Source organism: Dendrobates tinctorius, unplaced genomic scaffold (assembly GCF_039654945.1).
Source record: "Dendrobates tinctorius isolate UK_male_01 unplaced genomic scaffold, ASM3965494v1 ptg000071l, whole genome shotgun sequence".
Lineage (NCBI taxonomy): Eukaryota > Metazoa > Chordata > Amphibia > Anura > Dendrobatidae > Dendrobates > Dendrobates tinctorius.
The window spans coordinates 3,544,866-3,570,377 of NW_027361739.1; the positions used below are offsets into that span (position 1 = coordinate 3,544,866).

Below are 25,512 nucleotides of genomic sequence, written 5' to 3' on the forward strand. Positions count from 1 at the left end.
TGGAACCCTCAGTCGTGTCAATGTAGAGGTATGCTGTCAAAGGTTCTTTATCGTCCCCACCAAAGCCATTCACTCTCGCCCCCGTCCCAGGCGACACAGAACGTCCAGGAAGGGTCCACAGCACAGACACCCGACTGCCCGGGTCTAACAATCCCATCATCCGTTCTCCATCCAGCCAGAAGGGGCACTGTAGTGTCAGTTCACTGACCGAGCTATCCACAGTATAGCATGGGCCTGCATAGCAGGAACTTCGCTGCTCCCAGCTACAGTCCAAAGGTGCCTTCGCCGCCGCCTCTTTTTTTGCCACCACCCCAATTTGGGTTACCGCCCCCTTTTGGGACTTCACCCCCTTTTGGGCAACTACTCCATGGTGGGATACCAACCCCTTTTTGGCAATCATCCCTGTATGGGTTACCATCCCCTTTTGGGACTCCACCCGCTTTTGGGCTATCATCCCTGTTAGGGTTACCACCCTCTTTTTTTTGGGACACCACCTCTCTCTGGGGTACACTCCGTGGACTCCCCTATGGCAGTCTCAAGTCCGAGTTCCAATGTCTTGCTGGGACTGGTACTAGCCCTTTAAGAGGTTGCACACTCTGAGCTTCTGATGTCCTTAGGGCAACTCACCAGCTCCTACTGGCACTGCCACAGCTCCTGCTGTAGCCACAAACCACCGACACCTCCGGCTGTCGCTCACAAGCAGCTGATGGTGTCACTGCAGCTCCTGCTGCTGCAGAACCTCTTGCTGCAACTTGCAACTGCAGCTCCCACTGCCACAAGTCCGTGCATGCTTCCGCTGCGCAGTCTTCGTGGAACCGCCGATACACAGCAACATTCATAACCCCGCCGAGTTACAGCCAGACACTAGTCACCTTCGTGACCCCACCGAGCCGCCGCAAGCTGACTTGAAGAAAAAAGAAAAACTTTGTGACCACGCCGAGTCACAGCAAAACACCTCACACGTGCCTCCTTGATCGTTGCCCTTAGCAACCGAGTTTGTAGACCTCGTCCGTTGCCCCTAGCAACTGAGTTTATAGACCTCATCTGTTGCCCCTAGCAACAAGGCTACAAAAATTCCCTTAGCATTCTCCACCATATGTAAGATAGCACTCACTGAGTGCATTGGGGGACACTGCGATATTGAGGTAGACAGGCACGGTTTTGCACGTAAAACAGTCTAAGCGGTTTATTGTGCCATCATAAACCACACTGTAAGCCATGTTATACTTCACAGGCTTACACATAGTCCATCACATTTCATAACATACGGCTTTAACACGCTGTCAACTAAACACGCTGGACCTCCTCACTGTCCAGTTACCGTGGGCGACCGCATGCCGTAGAGTTCATTAATGTCCATGGAACACAACGGGCACCAACAGTCATATCCCCATGTCCGGGGATACCTTACAGGAGGCTTCTGCTCCAGATGCTGACTCCTGTCAGTACTCTCTCCAAGGGAAGCTGCCGAACTGGGATCACCGTCCCGGACGATTTGTTCACCAGGCCAGCTGACAGTCCAGATCCACAGACGGACGGTGGCTCCCCAATGCAGTGCTGACACTGACTCTGCAAACACTCCGGGTGCTATTCAACCCTTTTAAAAGTCTAAAACACAAGCAGTATTAAGGCTCTTTCCGATGTCAGTGTGTCCGGTACGTGTGGTAACAGTTTTCACACATACCGGAGACACTTACACACGTAGGCCCATTCAAGTAAATGGGTCTGTGCACACGTCAATGTATTTCCACGGACCATTTGTCCGTGGGCAAAACACGCTGACATGCCCGCAAAAGTCATGTCAGCAGCACTGGCCGCAAAACACCTCAAAGAGGCGCATTTCTGGGCGACTGCAGGCTGCTATTTTTAGGCTGGGGGGGCAATATCCATAGCCCTTTACCAGCCTGAGAATACCAGCCCTCAGCTGTCTGCTTTAGCTTGGCTGGTTGTCAAAAAAATGGGGGGTACCCCAGTTTTTTTTAAATTATTTAAATAATGAAAAAAAATACAGCGTGGGGACCCCTCTTTTCTTGAAAACCAACCTTGCTAAAGCGGACAGCTGAGGTTTGCAGTCCGAAGTTGTCAGTTTTGCCTGGCAGTTATCAAAAATATAAGGGAACCCCAAGTCATTTAAGAAAAAATGTATTTATAGCGCAGACGGCGACTGATGAATACTCTCATCAGCCGCCACCTGCTCTTGCTGTTATTAGTTGAATACAGCTCTCAACATTCTGCCTTGTTAGTGCTGATCGAAGCCGGAGCAGGGGACAGTGATGCGAGTTGTCTTCAGCACCCGGCGCCGGGGAACAGAGCGAGCCACAATGTTGATTTCCAGGTGCCGGTACGTGTGATACTGATGCGACACACTGTTGCCAAATGTACACTACCGTTCAAAAGTTTAGGGTCACGCAGAAATTTCCTTATTTTTGAAAGAAAAGCAGTTTTTTCCACTGAAGCTAACATTAATTGATTCAGAAATACACTATTCATTGTTAATGTGGTAAATAACTATTCTAGCTGCAAAAGTCTGGTTTGTAATGCAATATCTTCATAGGTGTATGGAGGCCCATTTCCAACAACCACCACTCCAGTGTTCTTATAGCACTTTGTGTTTGCTAACTGTGTAAGAAAGCTAATGGATGGTTAGAATACCCTTAAAAACCCTTGTGCAAGTATGTTAGCACAGCTGAAAACAGTTTGGCTGATTAGACAAGCTATAAACCTGACCTTCCTTTGAGCTAGTTGAGAATCTGGAGCATTACATTTGTTGGTTCCATTAAACTCTCAAAATGTCCAGAAAAAAAGAAACTTTCATGTGAAACTCAACAGTCTATTCTAGTTCTTAGAAATGAAGGCTACTCCATGCGAGAAATTGCCAAGAAACTGAAGATTTCCTACAACGGTGTGTACTACTCTCTTCAGAGGAGAGCACAAACAGGCTCTAACCAGAGCAGAAAGAGAAGTGGGAGGCCCCGCTGCACAACTGAGCAACAAGACAAGTACATTAGAGTCTGTAGTTTGAGAAATTGACGCCTCACAGGTCCACAACTGGCAGCTTCATTAAATAGTACACGCAAAACGCCAGTGTCATCGTCTACAGTGAAGAGGCGACTCCGGGATGCTGGCCTTCAGGGCAGAGTGGCAAAGAAAAAGCCATATCTGAGACTGGCTAATAAAAGGAAAAGATTAATATGGGCAAAAGAACACAGACATCGGACAGAGGAAGATTGGAAAAAAAGTGTTATGGACACACAACTCCAAGTTTGAGGTGTTTGGATCACACAGAAGAACATTTGTGAGACGCAGAGCAATTGAAAAGATGCTGGAAGAGTGCCTGACGCCATCTGTCAAGCATGGTGGAGGTAATGTGATGGTCTGGGGTTTCTTTGGTGCTGGAAAAGTGGGAGATTTATACAAGGTAAAAGGGATTTTGAATAAGGAAGGCTATCATTTCGTTTTGCAGCGCCATGCCATACCCTGTGGACAGCGCTTGAGTGGAGCCAATTTCATCCTACAACAGGACAATGACCTAAAACACACCTCCAAATTATGCAAGAACTATTTAGGGAAGAAGCAAGCAGCTGGTATTCTATCTGTAATGGACTGGCCAGCACAGTCACCAGATCTCAACCCCAATGAGCTGTTGTGGGAGCAGCTTGACCGTATGGTACGCAAAAAATGCCCATGAAGCCAAATCAACTTGTGGGAGGGGCTTCTGGAAGCATGGGGTGAAATTTCTCCAGATTACGTCAGCAAATTAACTGCTACAATGCCAAAGGTCTGCAATGCTGTAATTGCTGCAAAGGGAGCATTCTTTGACGAAAGCAAAGTTTGAAGGAGAAAATTATTATTCCAAATAAAAATCTTTTTTTTGTACCTTGTCAATGATTAATAAAAATATGAGTTTTCATGGAAAACGCAAAATTGTCTGGGTGTCTCCAAACTTTTGAACGGTAGTGTATATCTCTGGTACTGGTTTTTCCAGTACCATAAAATATACGTGTGAAAAAGCTCTTAAGCAGCATTGTTGAATATTAAATGAGGATCTCAGTTTTCACTTGACCTTGAGAGCTGATGCAGATAAAATGCTTACTTTACCTGTACATCACCACCAAATACAATACAAAAAGAAAAAAGTAAAAAAAAAAAAAAAAAAATCTTTATTTATACAAGAAAACATTTTTAAGAATTAGTTCTAAACGAGTATACACAAAAAGTAAAAAGCAAGGACAACTACTGTTGGGTATGGTAACCAAGACATTGTTCCAACAAGTCCTACAATGGCTTTTTCTTCAGCTGGTCTTGATATGGGATGTGGGAATATGAATGGTGCTAATGGCTGTTGTTGCTTGACAATGAAAATTTATATATATATATATATATATATATATATACACACACATACATACATACAGACACACACATATATACACACATATAAATATAATATGAATGAAAGGTCAGTGAGGAGCGTCACCGCATTCAATGCCTCCATAAATGGGGTCCCTTTAGCAGCACAGACATATGCTCCTCCCTATGGCAGCGTTTCATGGTGCGGCGTTATTTTGGTGTTGGGTTTGCGATATTTACACTGAATCCACACCCGGTACATTGTCAGCTGTTTGCCGCGGTTTACTTGAAGCCTGCGATCCACTGTATTTTGCACTTTCTCTAAGCCGGCAATAGTAAAAAAATTTCCAAGTTCATCTAGGAAATAAATAAATATAGTCACAAACTGAAAGGCACCAGAATACCAACAGGTACGGATCCCCAAAAACTTGGAATCACGTAATTAGTGTCTAAGAAAGAACCCTGGCAAATCACAAATGGCAGCTCCAGATGTGCCTCCTTCGTCCACAATGCCCCTTTAAAGGGAATCTGTCACACTTTTTTTGACTCTCAGCTGCCGCCACTGACATCAGGGGCTTATCTCCAGCATTCTGTAATGCTGTAGATAAGCCCCCGATGTAACCTGAAAGAGAAGAAAAACACGTTAGATTATAGTCAACGGAGGGGGAGGGTCCGGTCCGATGGGTGTCGCGGTCCGGTCCGACACCCCCCATCTTCATACGATGACGTCCTCTTCTTCCCGTCCTGTAGTGGATCCAGCACAGGCGCACTGCTCTGCCCTGCTGAGGGCAGAGCAGAGTCCTGCAGTGCGCAGGTGTCGGGAGAGGTCTGGCGCCTACGCACTGCAGTATTCTGCTCTGCCTTCAACAGGGCAGAGCAGTGCGCCTGCGCCGGAGCCACTACAGGATGGGAAGAAGAGGACGGGATCGCATGAAGATGGGAGGAGCAGGACCGGACCACCCCTCCGGTGAGTATAATCTAACGTGTTTTTCTTATCTTTCAGGTTACATCGGGGGCTTATCTACAGCATTACAGAATACTGTAGATAAGCCCCTGATGTCAGTGGCGGCAGCTGAGAGTCAAAAAAAAAAAAAAAGGGTGACAGATTCCCATTAAGCTATTCCGCTTGCTGTGTCTAAAACAAAGACATTTTACAAATTGACAAGTTTATTCATGGGTGCTGTAAAGACTTGCCTTGTGTGAAGAAGTAGACTCTTGTGCCATCTCCTCTGACGTAGAAGTTTTCAGAAAGACAGCGCCCTGTAAGATTAAATGATAAGTAAATGCCGAACAACAAAATCCCTTCTATCATGCGGACAGTAAACGCATCCACCTTTGATCTGCACACACAGCGCTTGCCACAATACAGCTGCATACTGGAAGTATATTACCATTATGCAAAGGTTTCGCACTGCTTTCTTTGCAAGGGACTACATCACATGCATGGATTCATGCTAATAAAACCCTGCAAGAAGAATATAGTATAATGTGTTGTGTGGTGATCTCATATATGCATGTATGTAGAGTGATGCTAAATACTCTTTACAATGTACCTCTACACAACAGGAACCATTAGCTGCACGCCGGAGCAGCTTGGGAGCGCTGAATGTGTACGATAAAAGAGTGCAGCAAATCCTAAGTCCAGGTGTGCTTAAAGGGTTATTCCCAAAATCAGAGATTATCCCCTATCTGTAGGTAAAGGAATAGCTTACTGACCGCTGGGATCCTCAGTGAAATAAAGAGAAGGCACTATGGAGCAGGGGAGCGCATGCTTGACCTCCCCTCCATTCATGGTCTATGGGACCACTGGAGAACGTAGAGTATAGCACCCGGCTTATTTCTGGCAGCTTCATAGAAAATTTAGGTAACAAACATTCAAATCTAGATCTGGTCAGAATAATGGAGTGCAGAATTATAGTGTATGACGAACAGTAATTTTTTTTAAAGACAAAACATGGATTTTTGTGAGAACTCACTGTAAAATCCTTTTCTCCGAGACGCTCATTGGGGGACACAGGTACTGTGGGTGTATGCTACCACCATCTGGAGGCTGACACTAAGTAAACAACACAAGGTTAGATCCTCCGCCGCCGCATACACCCTCGCCCCGATTGCGGGCGGAAACCAGTTTAGTGCAAAAGCAGTAGGAGAATAACGAAAAACAGCCTTAAATGCAGATAACAATATGTCTGGAAAAGATCCACCCTGACAACAACAAAAAATGCACAACTAAGTAAACCAGAGCCAACTTTGCTAACAGGGTGGGTGCTGTGTCCCACAATGAGCGTCTCGGAGAAAAGGATTTTACGGTGCGTTCTCACAAAAATCCATGTTTCTCCTTCGTCTCATTGGGGGACACAGGTACTGTGGGACGTCCTAAAGCAGACCCTGGGTGGGAAATTGACTCACCAATCCAAGCCACATGCACCTCCTGTCTAAAGGTGCGTCACCGTTGCTTGGAGAATCCCTCTACCTAGGCTCGCATCTGACGAAGCCTGAGTATGGACACTGTAATGTTTAGTAAACGTGTGCAGGCAGGACCATGTCGCTGCCTTGCACACCTGTTCCGTCGAAGCCTGGTGCCGAAGCGCCCAAGAGGCGCCCACTGCCCGAGTAGAGTGTGCTCTGATCCCTGCTGGAACCAGCGCACCCCTGATGCGGTAGGCCTCTTGAATAGTTCGACGGATCCATCTGGCTATGGTCGATTTTGAGGCTGCGAGTCCCTTCCTGCGCTCTTCGGGGAGCACGAACAGCGTGTCCGTCTGACGAAAGGGTGCCGTCCGTGCCACGTACCTCCTGAGAGCTCTCACCAGGTCTAACGTGTGAAGAGCTTTTTCCACGCGATGTACTGGCACTGGACAAAACGAAGGCAAGACAATATCCTCATTAATGTGGAATGAGGACACGACCTTCGGCAGAAAGGGGGGAGCTGGTCTGAGCACCACCTTATCCTTGTAGAAGGTGAGAAACGGTGCTCGGCAAGACAAGGCCGCCAACTCAGAGACTCGCCTAATGGAAGTTATAGCTACCAAGAACACTACTTTCCGAGAAAGGTATGACAAAGGAATATCTTGTAGAGGTTCAAACGGGACTTCCTGCAGAACATTCAGGACCAGGTTAAGGTCCCAGGTGTCCAGGGGCACCTTATAGGGCGGTACCAAGTGGGAGACTCCCTGGATGAAACTCCTCACTTGCATATTGGCAGCAATTCTTCGCTGGAAAAGGATGGACAACGCCGATATCTGCCTCCTAAGGGAGCTCGGAGCCAAACCTGAGTCTAGGCCTGACTGGAGAAAGGCCAAGATGTTGGGAATCGAAAGTGTCACTGGAGAAAAACCACGATCTCAACACCAAGCAAAGAAGACTTTCCAGGTGTGATAGTAAATCTTCGCCGAGGTAGCCTTCCGGGCGCTAATCATTGTAGCTACCACCTTGCGGCTGAACCCAGGGGTCAAAATCCAAGATTCAACGGCCATGCCGTCAAGCACAGGGTCCCTGAGTTCGGGTGGAAGATTGGGCCCTGGGCCAGTAGATCTGGGCGCTCTGGTAGTCGCCATGGGACGTCGGTGAGTAGCTGCACTAGATCTGCGTACCAAGCCCGACGGGGCCAGTCTGGGGCAAGCAGAATTGCAGGACCCCTTCTGTTTTGATCTTCTTAATGACCCTCGGGAGCAGTGGCAGCGGGGGAAACAAGTATGGATGGCGAAACTGGTTCCATGGCAGAACCAACGCATCAACGGCAATCGCAAGCGAGGCCCGAGCGACGAACACGGGCACTTTGGCGTTCACCCTGGAGGCCATCAGATCCACATCCAGTGTTCCCCACCGTTGGCAAATCTGCTGGAAGACCTCGGGGTGCAGAGACCATCCCCCGACGTGACATTCTGCCAACTGAGGAAGTCCGCCGTCCAATTTTCCACGCCCGGGATGTGGACTGCCGATATTACCGAATGGTTCCTCTCGGCCCAGCAAAGCACGTGTCCTACCTCGCGCATGGTTGCCCTGCTGCGCGTGCCCCCTTGATCAATTTATGTAAGCTACCGCCGTAGCGTTGTCCGATTGAATCTGGACGGGACATCCTGCTAGAAGATGCTGAAAATGTTGCAGTACCCGCCGGACCACTCGTATTTCCAACAAGTTGATCGGGAGGCGTGCTTCCTGTTGCGACCATTGCCCCTGGGCAGTGTGGTGGCCCAGCCGAGGAGGCTGGCGTCGGTTGTGACCACTAGCCACTGATCCGGGGGAAAGGGTTCCCCTGAAGAAGGGAGGACCTGATCGTCCACCACCTTAGCGACTGCCTGACCTGCGAGGATAGCCGGCAGTGATTATCGAGTGTGAATGGGTTCTTGTCCCAGACAGACAAGAGGGCGTGTTGTAGGGGGCGAAGATGAAATTGGGCTAACGGAATCGCTTCTTTTGCTGCCACCATCTTCCCTAGTACCCTCATCCCAAATCGAATGGTGTGCGGGACTGGCTATAGAAGCTTCTGGACTCCTTGCCGGAGTGCTAGGGCTTTGTCTTGATGGAGAATTACCAACCCTCGGGAGGTGTCGAAGATCATCCCTAAAAAGGAAATCTTCTGGGCTGGGACCAGGGATGACTTTTTCCTGTTGACCAACCACCCTAGGCGGGAAAGGGTATCCAGCGTGATGCTGACATTCTCCTCGCATGCCCGAAATGAGGGGCCTTTCACCAAAAGGTCATCCAAGTATGGTAAGACGACTATTCCCTGAGAGTGTAAGACGGCCATCACGACTGCCATTACCTTTGTGAACACTCTGGGGGCAGTGGCTAGCCTGAAGGGCAGTGCTGCAAACTGGAAATGTCGGCCATTGATGGCGAACCGCAGAAACCTCTGATGCGGAGGAAAAATGAGGATGTGCAGGTAGGCATCCTGGATGTCGATAGGGGCCAAGTATTCTCCTTGGCCCATGGCCAATATAACTGAACGGAGAGATTCCATTCGGAAATGTTTGACCCTGATGAACTTGTTCAGGAGCTTCAGGTCCAAAACCGGCCAGACTGTCCCGTCTTTTTTGGGGACCGCGAACAGATTGGAATAAAACCCCTGAGCCTTCTCGTGCTCTGGTACGGGAACAATGACTCCGTTGCGCAGGAGTGAATTGATGGCCCCTAACAACGCCCTTGCCCGGGGCTCCACTTTGGGAAGTCGGGACAGAAAAAATCGTTTTGGGGGATACTTGATAAACTCTATCTTGTACCCTGAGGACACCAATTCCGCCACCCTTGAGTCGCGTTCTACCGAAACCCAGACATGGCAAAAGTGGAGCAGGCGGCCGCCTACTCTGCTGATGTCGCCTAAAAAGTACTCCAAGTCATTTAGCTGAAACTCACTGAGCCCTGGCTCCCCTCGCCCTGGGCTGACGACCCCACATTCTGCCCAATGGGTTGGCTCTATATGAGACCTGTCGCTCCCTATCCTGGTTGGAGCGACCTGGAGCGGCAGAGCTGGCCGCCGCCGCCCTTCCGGGCTTGCGAAAGGCCCGAAACCGTGCCTGAGCTTGGCAAAACGGCTGCTTGACACTTTGTTGCGGAAGGAAGCTGCTTTTTCCCCCTGTAGCATCGGAGATTAGTTGGTCTAATTTTTCTCCCAACAGGCGGTCACCCTGATAAGGCAGGGAAGTCAGCGACTTCTTGGAAATTGAATCGGCCCGCCATGTCCTCAACCATTGGGCCCTCCTAATGGCTACCGCATTTGCGGCCGCAAGCGTGGCACAATTGGCCGCATCCAAGGAAGCGTTCATTAAGTAGTCACCAGCCATAGCGATTTGACTCGCGATCTCTGATACCTCTGTAGGCAGGTCTCTATCCTGCAAGACCTTGTTCAATGATTCTGACCAAGACATCATGGCCTTGGCTACCCACGTTGCCGCGAACGAGGGAGAGAGTGCTGATCCTGATGCTTCAAAAACTGAGTGCGCTAAACTTTCTATGAGCCGATCAGTGGGATCCTTGATAGAAGAACCGCTAGGTACAGATAACAAGGATTTTGAGGCCAAGCGTGACACTGGTGGATCCACCACTGGGGATTCTGCCCATTTCTTACAGAGCTCTGGAGCAAACGGATATCTTGCCTCTATCGTCTTCTGTCCCGAGAAACGCCTATCTGGCCGTTCCCTGTGACGCTGCACTATGTCCTCAAACTCTGGGTGACAGCCAAACACTATGCGGTCGCTTAGCCCGCTTAAAGGATACCTTATGGCCTGAGGCCAAGGTGACGTCATCCTCAACCCCAAGAGTCTGATTAACAGCATCAATGAGGCTGTCAACTGTTTCCCGACACCCTGGGGTATCTAGGTCCAGCGGCTCGTTTGAGTCATAATCTGAACTCTGTGTAAAATGAGGATGATTGACCTCATGGAGATCAACATCCAACACTGCGGAGACACCATCACGTGTTTCTCAACGCAGTGATTCTAGAGCACTGCCCCCATCCCTTACGGGAAATATGCAAAATATGCAAAACAGAAGCCGCGGAGACACCATCACATGTTTCTCAACGCAAGCAATGACTAGCCAGGTCTTTCCCCGGGAAGGAACAACCACAGGAAGGGCAGTCTCCAATGAAGGAAACCACCTATGCCAAAACATGGTATCCATCCACAGACAGCTGTTTCGGGGTATTTGCCCCTCATCAGTGTGGAGTAGGAAACTGGCTAGTAGGAGCAATGCCTAGTAGAAGACTGTGTAAAATGAGGATGATTGACCTCATGGAGATCATCATCCAACACTGCGCAGACACCATCACGTGTTTCTCAACGCAGTGATTCTAGAGCACTGCCCCCATCCCTTATGGGAAATATGCAAAATATGGAAAACAGAAGCCGTGGAGACACCATCACATGTTTCTCAATGCAAGCAATGACTAGCCAGGTCTTTCCCCGGGAAGGAACAACCACGGGAAGGGCAGTCTCCACACGGATGAGGGGCAAATACCCCGAAACAGCTGTCTGTGGATGGCTAGTCATTGCTTGCATTGAGAAACGTGATGGTGTCTCCGCGGCTTCTGTTTTGCATATTTCCCATGAGGGATGGGGGCAGTGCTCTAGAATCACTGCGTTGAGAAACACGTGATGGTGTCTCTGCAGTGTTGGATGTTGATCTCCATGAGGTCAATCATCCTCATTTTACACAGTCTTCTACTAGGCATTGCTCCTACTAGCCAGTTTCCTACTCCACACTGATGAGGGGCTAATACCCCGAAACAGCTGTCTGTGGATGGATACCATGTTTTGGCATAGGTGGTTTCCTTCATTGGAGACTGCCCTTCCCGTGGTTGTTCCTACCCGGTGAAAGACCTGGCTAGTCTGAACTCTGCCTGCTCTCGGCAACTGGTGAATGCGAGCGTGATGCCGAGGCACCGTATGGGCCGGGAGACGCCATGTGGGTTCGTTTCCTTTGCGCCTGCCTGGAATGAGAGCGGCCCCTACAGGCCGGAGGCTCTTGTGAGGTGGAGGACCCCTCCCAGATCGGCGAGCCACTATCCTTGCCCCTACTATCTGGGGCGTGAAGAGACTCGATCGCCTTTGTAAGCGACGCCATAGACTGCGATAGCGATAAGGCCCATCCCGGAGGATTTGAATCCCTGGGCTCGGTTACAGGGGAGGACTCCTGGGCGCTTTCGGAGTCGCAGGCTTCGCATAATTTATTGCTCTGCGCCATCGGAAATGAGGCCCTACAGGCAATGCATGCAGCGTATAGAAATGTTTGCGTCTTCCCTTTCCCAGCCATATTGTATCCGCCCGGCCTCAATGCTGCTCTGCTAGGGGCTGTGGGGGGGAGGACCCTTGGCTGCCGTAGCGTGCCTCTCGCAGTCGGGACGCACTTACCCGACCCTGTGTCCCCCCCACACGTGCTGTCCCGCCGTGAGCAGTCCTGCTGAGGACGGGCCGACAGCTCTTTCCCGGTCGTGGCCTACCTTGAAGCGAAGCCGGGGCCTCAATTTATCCGGCGTCCGCCCACTCTGGAGGGCGGGCCGCTGGAAGTGACGTGGCGCCGGAAGGGCGGGACTTCCGGCTGCGGCCTACCACCGGCCGAAGCCGCGGGCTGGATTTTTGATGCCTGCCCGCGACAGGGGTGGCGGCGGGCGGGCAGGGCGCCGCATAGTAAGGCTGGAGCCGACGTCAGACACGGTGCGCCGCCACCGCTGCAGTAACGCGTGAGGGACTGCTGGGAGGGCCGGGAAAGGGAAGGGAAGAGGAGGGGGCCTATGCCGGGACTCCTGTCAGCCCCTGCTGACCGCTTGAAGGTAAGGGCTCCGGCCCTCTGGACGCTGCAGGGCCCTCCCTGGCCATCTCATCCATACCATCTGGCAGCTGCAACTTTTCCGATCAGGTAGAAGGGACCGGGGGGTGGGATCCAGGACGATGCAGGCACCCTAACTCCATCCTCCTTACAGGGCTGAGGAGAGGGACCGTCCGCCACCTTGCAGCACCGCCGTCTAGCGTTGGTGGAGCAGTGGGGGCCGCACGCACTAGTCTTGTGCCTCTGTACAGCCTATGGTTACCATACCTAGGGGTGGTCAGGGCTAAATCCGGCATCGTGTCTCACGTCGCGTGAGAGGGTACGTGGAGGGATACTCGCACGTGCTCGCCCGTTGACGGTCTGGGGAAATTGGATCCTTTCAATAGGATCCGTTGCCCCTGTCTAATCTTCATAGCAAAAAAAAAAAAAGTCTGGAGAAAATGGCCCAGATATGTCCCACGTTGCGGGAAAGGATACGTGGAGACGATACTCAACACGTGCTCGCCTGTTGTCTTATCTTCATGGAAGAGAAAAAAAAAGAAGTCTGGAGAAAACCAGACATGTGTGCCTCCAAAGGACACTAAGCATAAAACTGGTTTCCGCCCGCAATCGGGGCGAGGGTGTATGCGGCGGAGGAGGAGCTAACCTTGTGTTGTTTACTTAGTGTCAGCCTCCAGATGGTGGTAGCATACACCCACAGTACCTGTGTCCCCCAATGAGACGAAGGAGAAAGTGTAAGCGACCCTGAAAATACTCTTCATTAACGGAGTTCTCATCAAAGACAACCCTTTCCAAAATTTATCAGCTGGGGTGATCAATTGATGGCCACAGGTCCAGCTCCAAACAGCTGACAACCAACAAGGCATTTTGCATGCAGGTTAGTATAGCATAGCAACCATTGGGAAGAATGACCATCCACAGGAAGGCTAAAGTCTGCTAGAATGGGAGCAGCTTGTACGGATAGGCTCTTTGTTCTGGCTCAGTGGGCATTCTCGAGTGTTTGCTCCTAAGAACACAAAATCTATGTGTAGGGTTATAAGTTTTAAAGCACTAAGTGAAGCAACCAAAATCTATTTAGAATGGTACCTCAACAATATGTTACCTTTTTTAAAGCGTAGTTGAGCCATGTCATATCGACCATAATCTCGCAAGAGAATGCAGCCACCGGGCTTCATCAGCTTACTCAGACGAGTAATGGCATTTTGCATCCTGCAGTAAAATGACAGAAGCAATGAGGGGGTTAAAGGGAATCTGTCAACAGGATTTCACACCCCAAACTATTTTTATATGCATTTAGATCTTTCAAAGACAAGTCAAGTCCAGCAATCCCTTTACATGGTCAGTCCTTCCTCTGCTACTGAGAAATAAGCATTTTAACTAATATGCAAATGAGTCTAAAGGACTATGGTAGATCTGAAGCTTCTGTCACTCCAGCTCTATTTTCTGCCCAGTGCCACTGCCCCTTACTCGATTGGCAGCTGTTTTGCCTGATGTCACACAGCACAGGGGCTGTGAAAAAAGCAAAATGAGGCAGCATTTGGAAGGGAATAGAGCTTGAGCGACAGAAGCTTCAGATCTACCATAGTTCTTCAGCCTCATGTGCATATTAATTCGTAGTCTGATTTCTCAGTAAACAGAGGATCAGACTGGTCATGTAAAGGTATTCCTGGACTTGCCATTGAAAGACCTACATGCTCATATAAATAGTTCAATCTTTCTGACAGATTCCCTTTAAACATGAGAAATACTGAGGGCATATCAATCAAGAAATTAAAACTGGTTTGCTGGAAGGGCCCGACTTTTGGGTCCCTACATAAACCTTACAACAAAAAGGCCATGGTGCAGTGAAAAGTATCTCGGTGTCTCCCCGTATACATAATAACTTATTCAAAGTGACAAAAACGGAGGATCAGGAGCACAGTACTGCTTCACTAGGCTTCAGATCTTACAGGTCACTCACTTGCTTGGAAGGATGGCAGAAAGGACGAAGATGAGGACAATGGCGTCCAAGCTCTCATCAGGAATAGGATACGAGGCGCTCTCGTCTGAGAGGTCGTGCACAAAGGCAAAGCATCGTGACGGGTCATAATTAGGGTTATCCTGTACAATTTAAAGAGTCAGCATGAGGGTAGGTAAAAATAATGCTAAAAACAGAGCCAACCAAATATACATACAGTGCACATACATACAGCGTACAGGCAAAATACACTTAATCCATATGCGACATCAAAGCTAAGTAACTCGGCAAACAGGAATTTACAAAATGTTATTTAAAAACATGACATATCTAAAAGACTAAAAAAAAAGGAAAAAAAACTTGATTTAAAGAAAAAAAAATTGCAATAAAAACAAGAAAATATTGTAAATGAGCTAAATGCTGGAGAAATATTGCTGAAAATTAACGGTATCAAATGCTCACTGTGGGCACTAAGCCTAAAGTTAGTGGCAACAGACATTGGGGTATGGCTGTTTGGATGACTGTTTAAAGGGAACCTGTCAGCAGGATTGTGCTGAGTAAACAACACACAGTGTCAGGTCGGCGCCGTTATACTGGATAAAATGATACCTTAGTTGATGAAATCTGTCTTGTGGTTGTTGTTTAATCTTTATTTTCAGTTTTCAGTTAATGATCTGCTCGTGCTCCGGGGCGGACCTGGAGGGGGGTCTTCATGTGGTGCTCTGATTAGGTATTCATAATGCAGACTGGGGGATCAGTGATCTGTCAGAAGCCACCCCCACCCCCCCCCCCACAGGCCGCCACAGAGCACGAGCATATCAGTAACTCAAAACTGAAAATAAAGATTAAACAATAAACCACAAGACCGATTTCATCAACCCAGGTATCATTGTAATCAGTATAACGGCGCCGACCTGACACTGTATGTAGGTTACTGTGCGCAATCCTGCTGGCAGGTTCCCTTTAACAAGCCTTTCCTTTTAAAGCTCCTAAAAGCAGTTAATGTTTGCCACCTCTCCTGTCGACACTTTTACAATTCTATCTGGAGTCGTTGTATATATTCACATATAAGGCGCCCCCAAATGAAGATTATTCTGGTGTTTACTCAGGTCTTCCATGGGTCGTACCTTTACGATCTCCACTGCGGTAGTAGAAAAGTCACAGCAGTACACAAAGAGGCCGGGGTCACTGTGGATGAAAGCAGACATCATTACCTGCTCTTGCCATACCCAGAATGTGCCACTAGGGGCAGTCTACCGTGAAGGGAAGCGATTATGGTGGTTGTCCCAGGATCATCTATCCACAGCACAAGCGTCTTATTATCCCACGTTTTACAAGAATGGGGGTCTTATTTCCCCTGTTTGAACAGAACAGTGGTCACTCTGCAGCTTCTTGTAAAGTCTATGGGACTGTTACCAGCCGTACTCCTCTCTTCCCATCAGACACATGGACCCTAGGTGGAGCAGCATCACACATGCACGGCGTCTCCATTCCGCTACCCTGTATATGCCATTAACATAATTTTCTTTACTCTTTCCTTTCCAGGGATGCCAAGATCAGTTTGGACGGATGAGATGCTACAAGCCTTACATGGTGTACCTAGGATAACCCCAATTTCAGAGCCGCTATACTGATATTTTAGTTATCTGAGAAATACGACAAGAAGTGACTTACTTATTTGTCTGCAAAATTGGAAAGACTGTGTTTCCTACACCGCAGCCCACCTGAGAACAAGGAGGAGAAGAAATTAATGATCAGGTTATGTAATAATGAATGATCGGAGCCGTAACGGGAATTATGGCGCATCAGCGCTCGGATGAAGACATCTTACAAGGTTCCAGAGGAATAATGGAGCATGTCACCAGACCGCAGAATCAGCAAGGACAGAAGAGCAAGTGGTCTGTGCAGTGTGACCACTGAATGCACAGAATCCGACGAGAAGGACATTCATTGTATTAACCCCATAAAGTCGAGGGGGTACAGCCACACAGCAAGGAAATTCTGTTGATTTTCTGTGCAAATTAACACAAAGAAAATCTGCAGAGGATTATGATATCAAAGACCTAATGCACACCATACAGAACTTCTCTGCATGGAATGGAACTGCAGTGCAGATTTCAAAGGCGCAACATGTCAATTTCTGTGCAAAAATCCACTACAAATCTTCTTAAAAATCTGATGTGGATTCCTCCGTTTTGTGAGTGCGCCCCCACAAGCAGCGGATCACTCTGTGGCATCGGTGTATGCAGGACGGCAGAACGTGGTGTAGGGTCAGCGTCATTACCTCTAATATACGGTAAGTGGCTGAAGACCCCGGATAGTCATTATTCTCATCAGCTCGGCCCACTATCTGTTCTCCATCTGTCGCCGACGGACTCTTGGAGCTGGAAGACAGTTCAGGGAACTCTGTGAAAAGCCACTGCCTGTCCTTGAAGAACTTGTTCTCATGTACGGTGTAGAAGTCATCCCAGTAGACACTGGCTTTATTCTCATAGTCCTCTGAAATCAGACAGACAACAGTGATGAAATACCGTGCTAAAGAGGTTGCCCGGAAGTAATATGACATTGCTTACTCCAAAAACAGCGCCTCCTTTGCTTACAGGTTGTTTGTGATATTGCAGCTCTACGTTTCTAAAGTCACTCTACATTTTTAGAATCATCTACACTGATTTCCATTAGCCCCAGATCCTTATCTCATTTTTTGTCACTGTATACTCGTGATGGGATTAAGTCGTTTTCTTGGCACTAAATATACGCTCCTCTATGTAAACCAGCAAGGGCTTTACCCACTTTAGGGAAATTTTGTTTCTTTTTTTTACATTAAAAAGGATCGGATACTGTTGTCCGTACCAGGGGTGTAACTTGGCGCTTGCGATTGGGTCCCAATACAAAATCTTCAATAGCGCCCTCAAGTATCACAACTTTACACATAAGCCAATGTGACCTTTTGGACCCCCCTGCGCTCCAGGGCTGGAGTGAGGCCACTATGGTTATATCCCTGATTGGCTCCTTTAGAGTTAAGGCTGAGGGACTGCTCTCTTTTCTGTACGATGTGCTCACAGAGAGGGATTTATTCCTCATATGCGGCCCCCAATAGGCTATGAAGTGAGTAGTTTGGCCCATGATGCAGAGTGCACACATTATGTGATCAGGCTTACAGTTGTGGCCAAAAGTTTTGACACCCCTGCAATTCTGTCAGATAATACTCAGTTTCTCCCTGAAAATGATTGCAAACACAAATTCTTTGGTATTATTATCTTCATTTAATTTGTCTTAAATGAAAAAACACAAAAAGAATTGTCCTAAAGCCAAATTGGATATAATTCCACACCAAACATAAAAAAGAGGGTGGGCAAAAGTATTGGCACTGTTCGAAAAATCATGTGATGCTTCTCTAATTTGTGTAATTAACAGCACCTGTAACTTACCTGTGGCACCTAACAGGTGTTGGCAATAACTAAATCACACTTGCAGCCAGTTGACATGGCTTAAAGTTGACTCAACCTCTGTCCTGTGTCCTTGTGTGTACCACATTGAGCATGGAGAAAAGAAAGAAGACCAAAGAACTGTCTGAGGACTTGAGAAACCAAATTGTGAGGAAGCATGAGCAATCTCAAGGCTACAAGTCCATCTCCAAAGACCAGAATGTTCCTGTGTCTACCGTGCGCAGAGTCATCAAGAAGTTTAAAGCCCATGGCACTGTGGCTAACCTCCCTAGATGTGGACGGAAAAGAAAAATTGACAAGAGATTTCAACGCAAGATTGTGCGGATGTTGGATAAAGAACCTCGACTAACATCCAAACAAGTTCAAGCTGCCCTGCAGTCCGAGGGTACAACAGTGTCAACCCGTACTATCCGTCGGCGTCTGAATGAAAGGGGACTGTATGGTAGGAGACCCAGGAAGACCCCACTTCTTACCCCGAGACATAAAAAAGCCAGGCTGGAGTTTGCCAAAACTTACCTGAAAAAGCCTAAAACGTTTTGGAAGAATGTTCTCTGGTCAGATGAGACAAAAGTTGAGCTTTTGGGGCAAAGGCATCAACATAGGGTCTACAGGAGAAAAAAAGAGGCATTCAAAGAAAAGCACACGGTCCCTACAGTCAAACATGGCGGAGGTTCCCTGATGTTTTGGGGTTGCTTTGCTGCCTCTGGCATTGGACTGCTTGACCGTGTGCATGGCATTATGAAGTCAGAAGACTACCAACAAATTTTGCAGCATAATGTAGGGCCCAGTGTGAGAAAGATGGGTCTCTCTCAGAGGTCATGGGTCTTCCAGCAGGACAATGACCCAAAACACACTTCAAAAAGCACTAGAAAATGGTTTGAGAGAAATCACTGGAGACTTCTAAGGTGGCCAGCAATGAGTCCAGACCTGAATCCCATAGAACACCTGTGGAGAGATCTAAAAATGGCAGTTTGGAGAAGGCACCCTTCAAATATCAGGGACCTGGAGCAGTTTGCCAAAGAAGAATGGTCTAAAATTCCAGCAGAGCATTGTAAGAAACTCATTGATGGTTACCGGAAGCGGTTGGTCACGGTTATTTTGGCTAAAGGTTGTGCAACCAAGTATTCGGCTGAGGGTGCCAATACTTTTGTCTGGCCCATTTTTGGAGTTTTGGTGAAATGATCAATGTTTTGCTTTTTGCTTCATTCTCTTTTGTGTTTTTTCATTTAAGACAAATTAAATGAAGATAATAATACCAAAGAATGTGTTTGCAATCATTTTCAGGAAGAAACTGAGTATTATCTGACAGAATTGCAGGGGTGTTAATACTTTTGGCCACAACTGTAGGTCCGCGCAGGGATTCAGATGACAGGTCACCGGTTTAGTGTGTACAGGAAAGAATGTAAAGAAGGTTTCTATACAATGTGAGCCAGAATTGTGGTGTGAAGGGGTTTTCTTAAAATCAAGTTATCCACTACACGTGGGTTAGGGCATAACTTGCTGATTGACGGGGTCTGATTGCTAGGACCCCATGATTGCCAAAAACATGGCTTTACAGAGCCGTATCTTGAATGGAACATAGGTGATTATGTTCTGGCTCAGTGTCATTAATTCTCTATGGAAGTGACAAATATAACTGAGCGCTGCACACAGCTATCTCAGGCAATCACATAGATGAATGGAGCGAAGGTTGAGCACTTGCTCCTCCACTCAAGTCACGACGGGGCTCTGCAGAGCCTATTTCTCGGCATCACTGGGGATCATAGTGGTTGGACCCCCAAAAGATCAGCAAGATATCCCCTATGTTGTAGATGGGGTTAGCGTGCAATTTTGGAAAAGCACCAATAAATTGACTTACATGCCTCGCGTTGGATCTCGTATGTGTTTTAGTCATTTTTTTTTTGCACTCACTAGACTTGTAGTAATGCAAGATGTGGCTTTGCGAGGAGGAGCGGCTCAGATTGCACCAAATTTTGGTCTAAAGAACAGGGCTGTGGAGTCGGAGTCGGTGCTCATTTTGGTGGAGTCGGTATAAAATGGACCGACTCCGACTCCTAAAATATATAATAAATTGGGTGCAGTAGTTCAATGCAGAATGTCCTGAATATTTTTTCATAGGAATTTGGGAAAGTTATGAAATGTCCTATAAATGACTGTTCTATTCCTGATCTAAGGCTACATTCACACACAGCGTTTTTCCTGCTTTTTTTGAGGATACGTTTTTCAGTTGCAAAAGCAGATCAGCTTTTTAAAAAACTGCATCACCTGAAAGGTTTTTGAGCTCATAGATAATGTTTTCAATAGCAAAAGCAGATTAGAAATCTGCTCTATCTATCCATTTATCCATATCTGTCTATCCATATCGTATCTGTACCAAAAAGAATGAAAACCGGGTAGTACACAGACTAACACTCGTTTTTTTAGCACCAGTCAGGTACACCTCATAGCTGCCCAAAAGGACGCCCAGGACAGGCATTGCTCGTCTTCAGTAACATCAACTGATAGTTGGAATAAATAGACTGCATTCATCACCACATCTTCTTAAGGTGCAGGCTTTATTTTCAAGTGTAGGGGTGTGAAGTATGAGGTTCTGCAGCAGCTGAGGTGTGCAGTATGAAATTCTGCGGAACAGTATGAGATTCTGCCCCCCTAGGTTTGATCCTGGCTACGCTCATAGTGTGAATGTAGCCTGAGGATCTAGGCTTTATCTTAGCCGAGATAAGTCATAGTGTGTGTGTGTATATATATATATATACACACACACACACACACACACACACACACACACACACAGTACAGACCAAAAGTTTGGACACACCTTCTCAATCAAAGCGTTTTCTTTATTTTCATGACTATGAAAATTGTAGATTCATTCTGAAGGCATCAAAACTATGAATTAACACATGTGGAATTATATAATTAACAAAAAATTGTGACACAACTGAAAATATGTCTTATATTCTAGGTTCTTCAAAGTAGCCACCTTTTGCTTTGATTTCTGCTTTGCACACTCTTGATGAGCTTCAAGAGGTAGTCACCGGAAATGGTTTTCACTTCACAGGTATGCCCTGTCAGGTTTAATAAGTGGGATTTCTTGCCTTATAAATGAGGCTGTGACCATCAGTTGTGTTGTGCAGAAGTCTGGTGGATACACAGGTGATAGTCCTACTGAATAGACTGCTTGAATTTGTATTATGGCAAGAAAAAAGCAGCTGAGTAAAGAAAAACGAGTGGCCATCATTACTTTAAGAAATGAAGGTTAGTCAGTCCGAAAAATTGGGAAAACTTTGAAAGTGTCCCAAAGTGCATTGGCAAAAACCATCAAGCGCTACAAAGAAACTGGCTCACATGAGGACCGCCCCAGGAAAGGAAGACCAAGAGTCACCTCTGCTGCGGAGGATAAGTTCATCCGAGTCACCAGCCTCAGAAATCGCAGGTTAACAGCAGCTCAGATTAGAGACCAGGTCAATGCCACACAGAGTTCTAGCAGCAGACACATCTCTACAACAACTGTTAAGAGGAGACTTTGTGCAGCAGGCCTTCATGGTAAAATAGCTGCTAGGAAACCACTGCTAAGGACAGGGAACAAGCAGAAGAGACTTGTTTGGGCTAGAGAACACAAGGAATGGACATTAGACCAGTGGAAATCTGTGCTTTGGTCTGATGAGTCCAAATTTGAGATCTTTGGTTCCAACCACCATGCCTTTGTGAGACGCAGAAAAGGAGAACGGATGGACTCTACATGCCTGGTTCCCACCGTGAAGCATGGAGGAGGAGGAGGTGTGATGGTGTGGGGGTGCTTTGCTGGTGACACTGTTGGGGATTTATTCAAAATTGAAGGCATACTGAACAGGCATGGCTACCACAGCATCTTGCAGCGGCATGCTATTCCATCCGGTTTGTGTTTAGTTGGACCATCATTTATTTTTCAACATGACAATGGCCTCAAACACACCTCCAGGCTGTGTAAGGGCTATTTGACCAAGAAGGAGAGTGATGGGGTGCTACGCCAGATGACCTGGCCTCCACAGTCACCAGACCTGAACCCAATCGAGATGGTTTGGGGTGAGCTGGACCGCAGAGTGAAGGCAAAAGGGCCAACAAGTGCCAAGCATCTCTGGGAACTCCTTCAAGACTGTTGGAAGACCATTTCTGGTGACTACCTCTTGAAGCTCATCAAGAGAATGCCAAGAGTGTGCAAAGCAGTAATCAAAGCAAAAGGTGGCTACTTTGAAGAATCTAGAATATAAGACATATTTTCAGTTGTTTCACACTTTAATTATATAATTCCACATGTGTTAATTCATAGTTTTGATGCCTTCAGAATGAATCTACAATTTTCATAGTCATGAAAATAAAGAAAACTCTTTGAATAAGAAGGTGTGTCCAAACTTTTGGTCTGTACCGTATACATGTATACAGTGTATTACATATTTACAATTTATTACAGTTTTTTGTGTTCTAAAGTTGTATTCCAATAAATAGATATTATGTTCTACCTAAATATCTTGATTATTGGATCATAGAAATGATTAAATGTCTGATGTTCACATTGTACTACAATACATTTTTCACTTAAATATTAGCAATATATGTCGGAGTCGTGGAGTCGGTGTAAGGGAAATTAAGGAGTCGGAGTCGCAGGTTTGGCTTACCGACTCCACAGCCCTGCTAAAGAAAGCCAACCAGAAGGTGGAGTAAAGAAAAGGGTCTGACATGCCTGGCAAGATGCGCCATGTCCATGCACCGTGCACGCCACCGTGTGAAATAGGTGCATCTCCTGCCTGATCCAGTTTAGTCTAATTTAAGACAGGGTTTAGAAATGAAAACCGTCCAGCGTACGACATCTGATGGGGCATAATTTATCTATTTTACGCAGACTCCATGAAAAGAATTGCCAGCTTTGATCCTGCAGTCACACTTTCTTCCCTCCATCCCTTCTACTAACAATTGGTGGTTCAGCAAGAAGTAGGTGACAGATCATACTATATATTGTTTGTAGCCTGTAACCATGGAGCCGCTTCATTCTACCTTAATGGGGTGGACATGATGGACCAGTAAAGATCGCTGGGGATGGCTCGTCCTGCCAGTATAAAGGACGGCATATCTTACCTTGCTGCTCCTGTGGAAGCGGCTGAGAACTGTTTTCAAGGACTTTCTTATGAGCTGCTGCCTCTTGCTCCTCCGACCACTGGACATTGTCCCTATAACGTGAATTATATCAGGGATTAATAATGACAAACAGATCGGTCCATGGACTCACATGACTAGAAAGAAAGACCACGCTGCTAGATAATCTCTCCAAAATGGAGTTTATACTCAAAGGACTCCATACAGGATATTCAGACAACTGGCTGTCATTAAAGTGTTACACGATAAGTCATATACACTTAGAGGGGGATGTCCAGTATAAAAAAAATAAAAAAATATTATATAAATATATATCTTTCTTCCAAAGCCACCACCACACCAATATATATGGGTTGTGACTCGGAGCGTTCAGCTGCTTAGAAAGACATGCAGCCGCATACTCCGGTCCTGAATGTCGGCGGCAGTGTCGGGTATTGAGTCGCGAGTTTCTCGCAAGTGTGACCCCGGCCTAATGAAGAGTATAGGAACTAAGGCCAGGTTCACATAGAGTCAACACAGCCTGTTCAAGGCATAGCATTAAAGGGCTGTGTTAGCGCTATAGCATAACGCGATATGTTATACCGCTAGTGCTCATGATTCATCAGCGCTAGCGGTGACGGAGCCTCAGATGCTACAGCCCGCGTCCGAGGCTCCAGCAGAGAAAAAGGGCACGTCGCGATGCGCCACATGATGGGGGTCTATGGCAGCGTTAAACGGACTGCCACAACGCAGTGTGACCCCAGCCTAAACTGCAGTACATAGGAGTGGCCACTACACAGAGGATGGTGCTGTGCAGTTTACTTCAGGAGATCTCGGGACTGATCAGAGCAGCACTGTGGGGTGTCAGACCCCCATTGATATTATTGATCGATTCCAAGGAGAGGTCATCAATAAAAACGTTTCTTTGAGAGTAAGTGCAGTTTTACAAGACTTTTGACCTTTCATAGCAACAGGTCAAAAGTGTTGATTGGTGAGGGACCGAGCCTGACTCAGCCTAGACTGAAGACAGGACCAATAAGAAATCTATGGGGCCATCTTAGCCATTCTGCCACTTGTGAGCATCGGGGCGGGTGGGATCTCCTCTGATTGCTCTCAGACCCCTCCCCCCCCATTAACACTCCCATCAAGTCTCTTTGGAAGGACAATGCTTTTATTTCCATTGAGTCATTCATGCTTTGTGTTACCCCTCTGTTACTCCTCCTGGAAATGAATAACATTATGTGGCCTAATGAGGAATATTCCCGCATGCCCGGTGTCATCCCGATCTCCTCCCATTACCCCTCACAATGGTACATTCCAGTTTGCTCCCCGCACCCCTCGCCTCACCAGGCATTGTGCTGGAACACCTGACTCGTGTCTTTCAGATGCCGATTACCGAACTGCGGCCTTTTCCCGTCCATGCCGGAAGAGGTGGTGGAAGCTGTTGCTGTGGAGACGATGAACGCTCTAGTGAAGGACCAATCAGCTGCAGGCAAGAATCCAGACCGGGAAAGTGCAAGCCAATCACAAGCAGAAACACGCCCCCACCGGAAGTGGCAGGGTCTGGAACGCACACGTGTGATCGAGCGGAACAACATGAGCCTGGTGAGGACAGCTGAGCTGTGACCTGCACAAAGTAACGGAACCTCAGCACGACAGTCACTAGAATCCATACAGTTACCTTTAATACACAGGTTTATGGCAGGAGATTCTCCCCTGAGCTGCCATCGCTCTGTAGATGCGCAGGTGGAAATGTAGAGAACAGGATAAGGAGGAGGAGTTCGTGAAAGGCCGGTCTGGAGGAGGAGATTGGGGTGGGGGCTAGGAAGGGCTGATCTGGAGGAGGACATTGGGGTGGGGACTGTGAAGGGTCGGTCTGGAGGAGGAAATTGGGGTGGGGGCTAGGAAGGGCTGGTGTGGAGGAGGACATTGGGGTGGGGGCTGTGAAGGGCCGTCTGGAGGAGGACATTGGGGTGGCGGCTGTGAAGGGCCGGTCTGGAGGAGGACATTGGGGTGGGGGCTGTGAAGGGCCGGTCTGGAGGAGGACATTGGGGTGGGGGCTGTGAAGGGTTGGTCTGGAGGTGGAAATTGGGGTGGGGGCTAGGAAGGACTGGTCTGGAGGAGGATATTGGGGTGGGGGCTGTGAAGGGTCGGTCTGGAGGAGGAAATTGGGGTGGGGGCTAGGAAGGGCTGGTGTGGAGGAGGATATTGGGGTGGGGGCTGTGAAGGGCCATCTGGAGGAGGACATTGGGGTGGGGGCTGTGAAGGGCTGATCTGGAGGAGGAGATTAGAGTGGGGGCTGTGAAGGGCTGGTCTGGAGGAAGACATTGGGGTGGGGGCTAGGAAGGGCTGGTGTAGAGGAGGACATTGGAGTGGGGGCTGTGA

At 47.7% G+C, this 25,512-nt stretch overlaps 1 protein-coding gene across 3 annotated transcripts; it reads right to left on the bottom strand.

Moving 5' to 3' along the window:
• Positions 1–4,139: 4,139 nt before the first annotated feature.
• On the bottom strand, positions 4,140–24,802 carry METTL2A (methyltransferase 2A, tRNA N3-cytidine). 3 transcript variants are annotated; one of them, XR_012233549.1, is made up of 10 exons: positions 24,475–24,802; positions 23,131–23,222; positions 16,857–17,071; positions 16,247–16,296; positions 15,700–15,760; positions 14,576–14,715; positions 13,718–13,824; positions 13,512–13,621; positions 5,545–5,610; positions 4,640–4,707 (listed from the first exon to the last, which is right to left on the bottom strand). XR_012233549.1 is itself a non-coding variant. In XM_073582334.1 (9 exons), the coding sequence occupies exons 1-9, from the start codon at positions 24,798–24,800 to the stop codon at positions 4,535–4,537; spliced, it is 1,230 nt and encodes a 409-aa protein (XP_073438435.1). In that variant the 5' UTR covers positions 24,801–24,802; the 3' UTR covers positions 4,140–4,534. The 3 variants fall into 3 exon arrangements, 1 of the variants encoding a protein (XP_073438435.1); XR_012233548.1 differs by having other exon boundaries at positions 13,512–13,636; XM_073582334.1 differs by lacking the exon at positions 13,512–13,621 and having other exon boundaries at positions 4,140–4,707.
• Between the last annotated feature and the right edge of the window lie 710 nt (positions 24,803–25,512).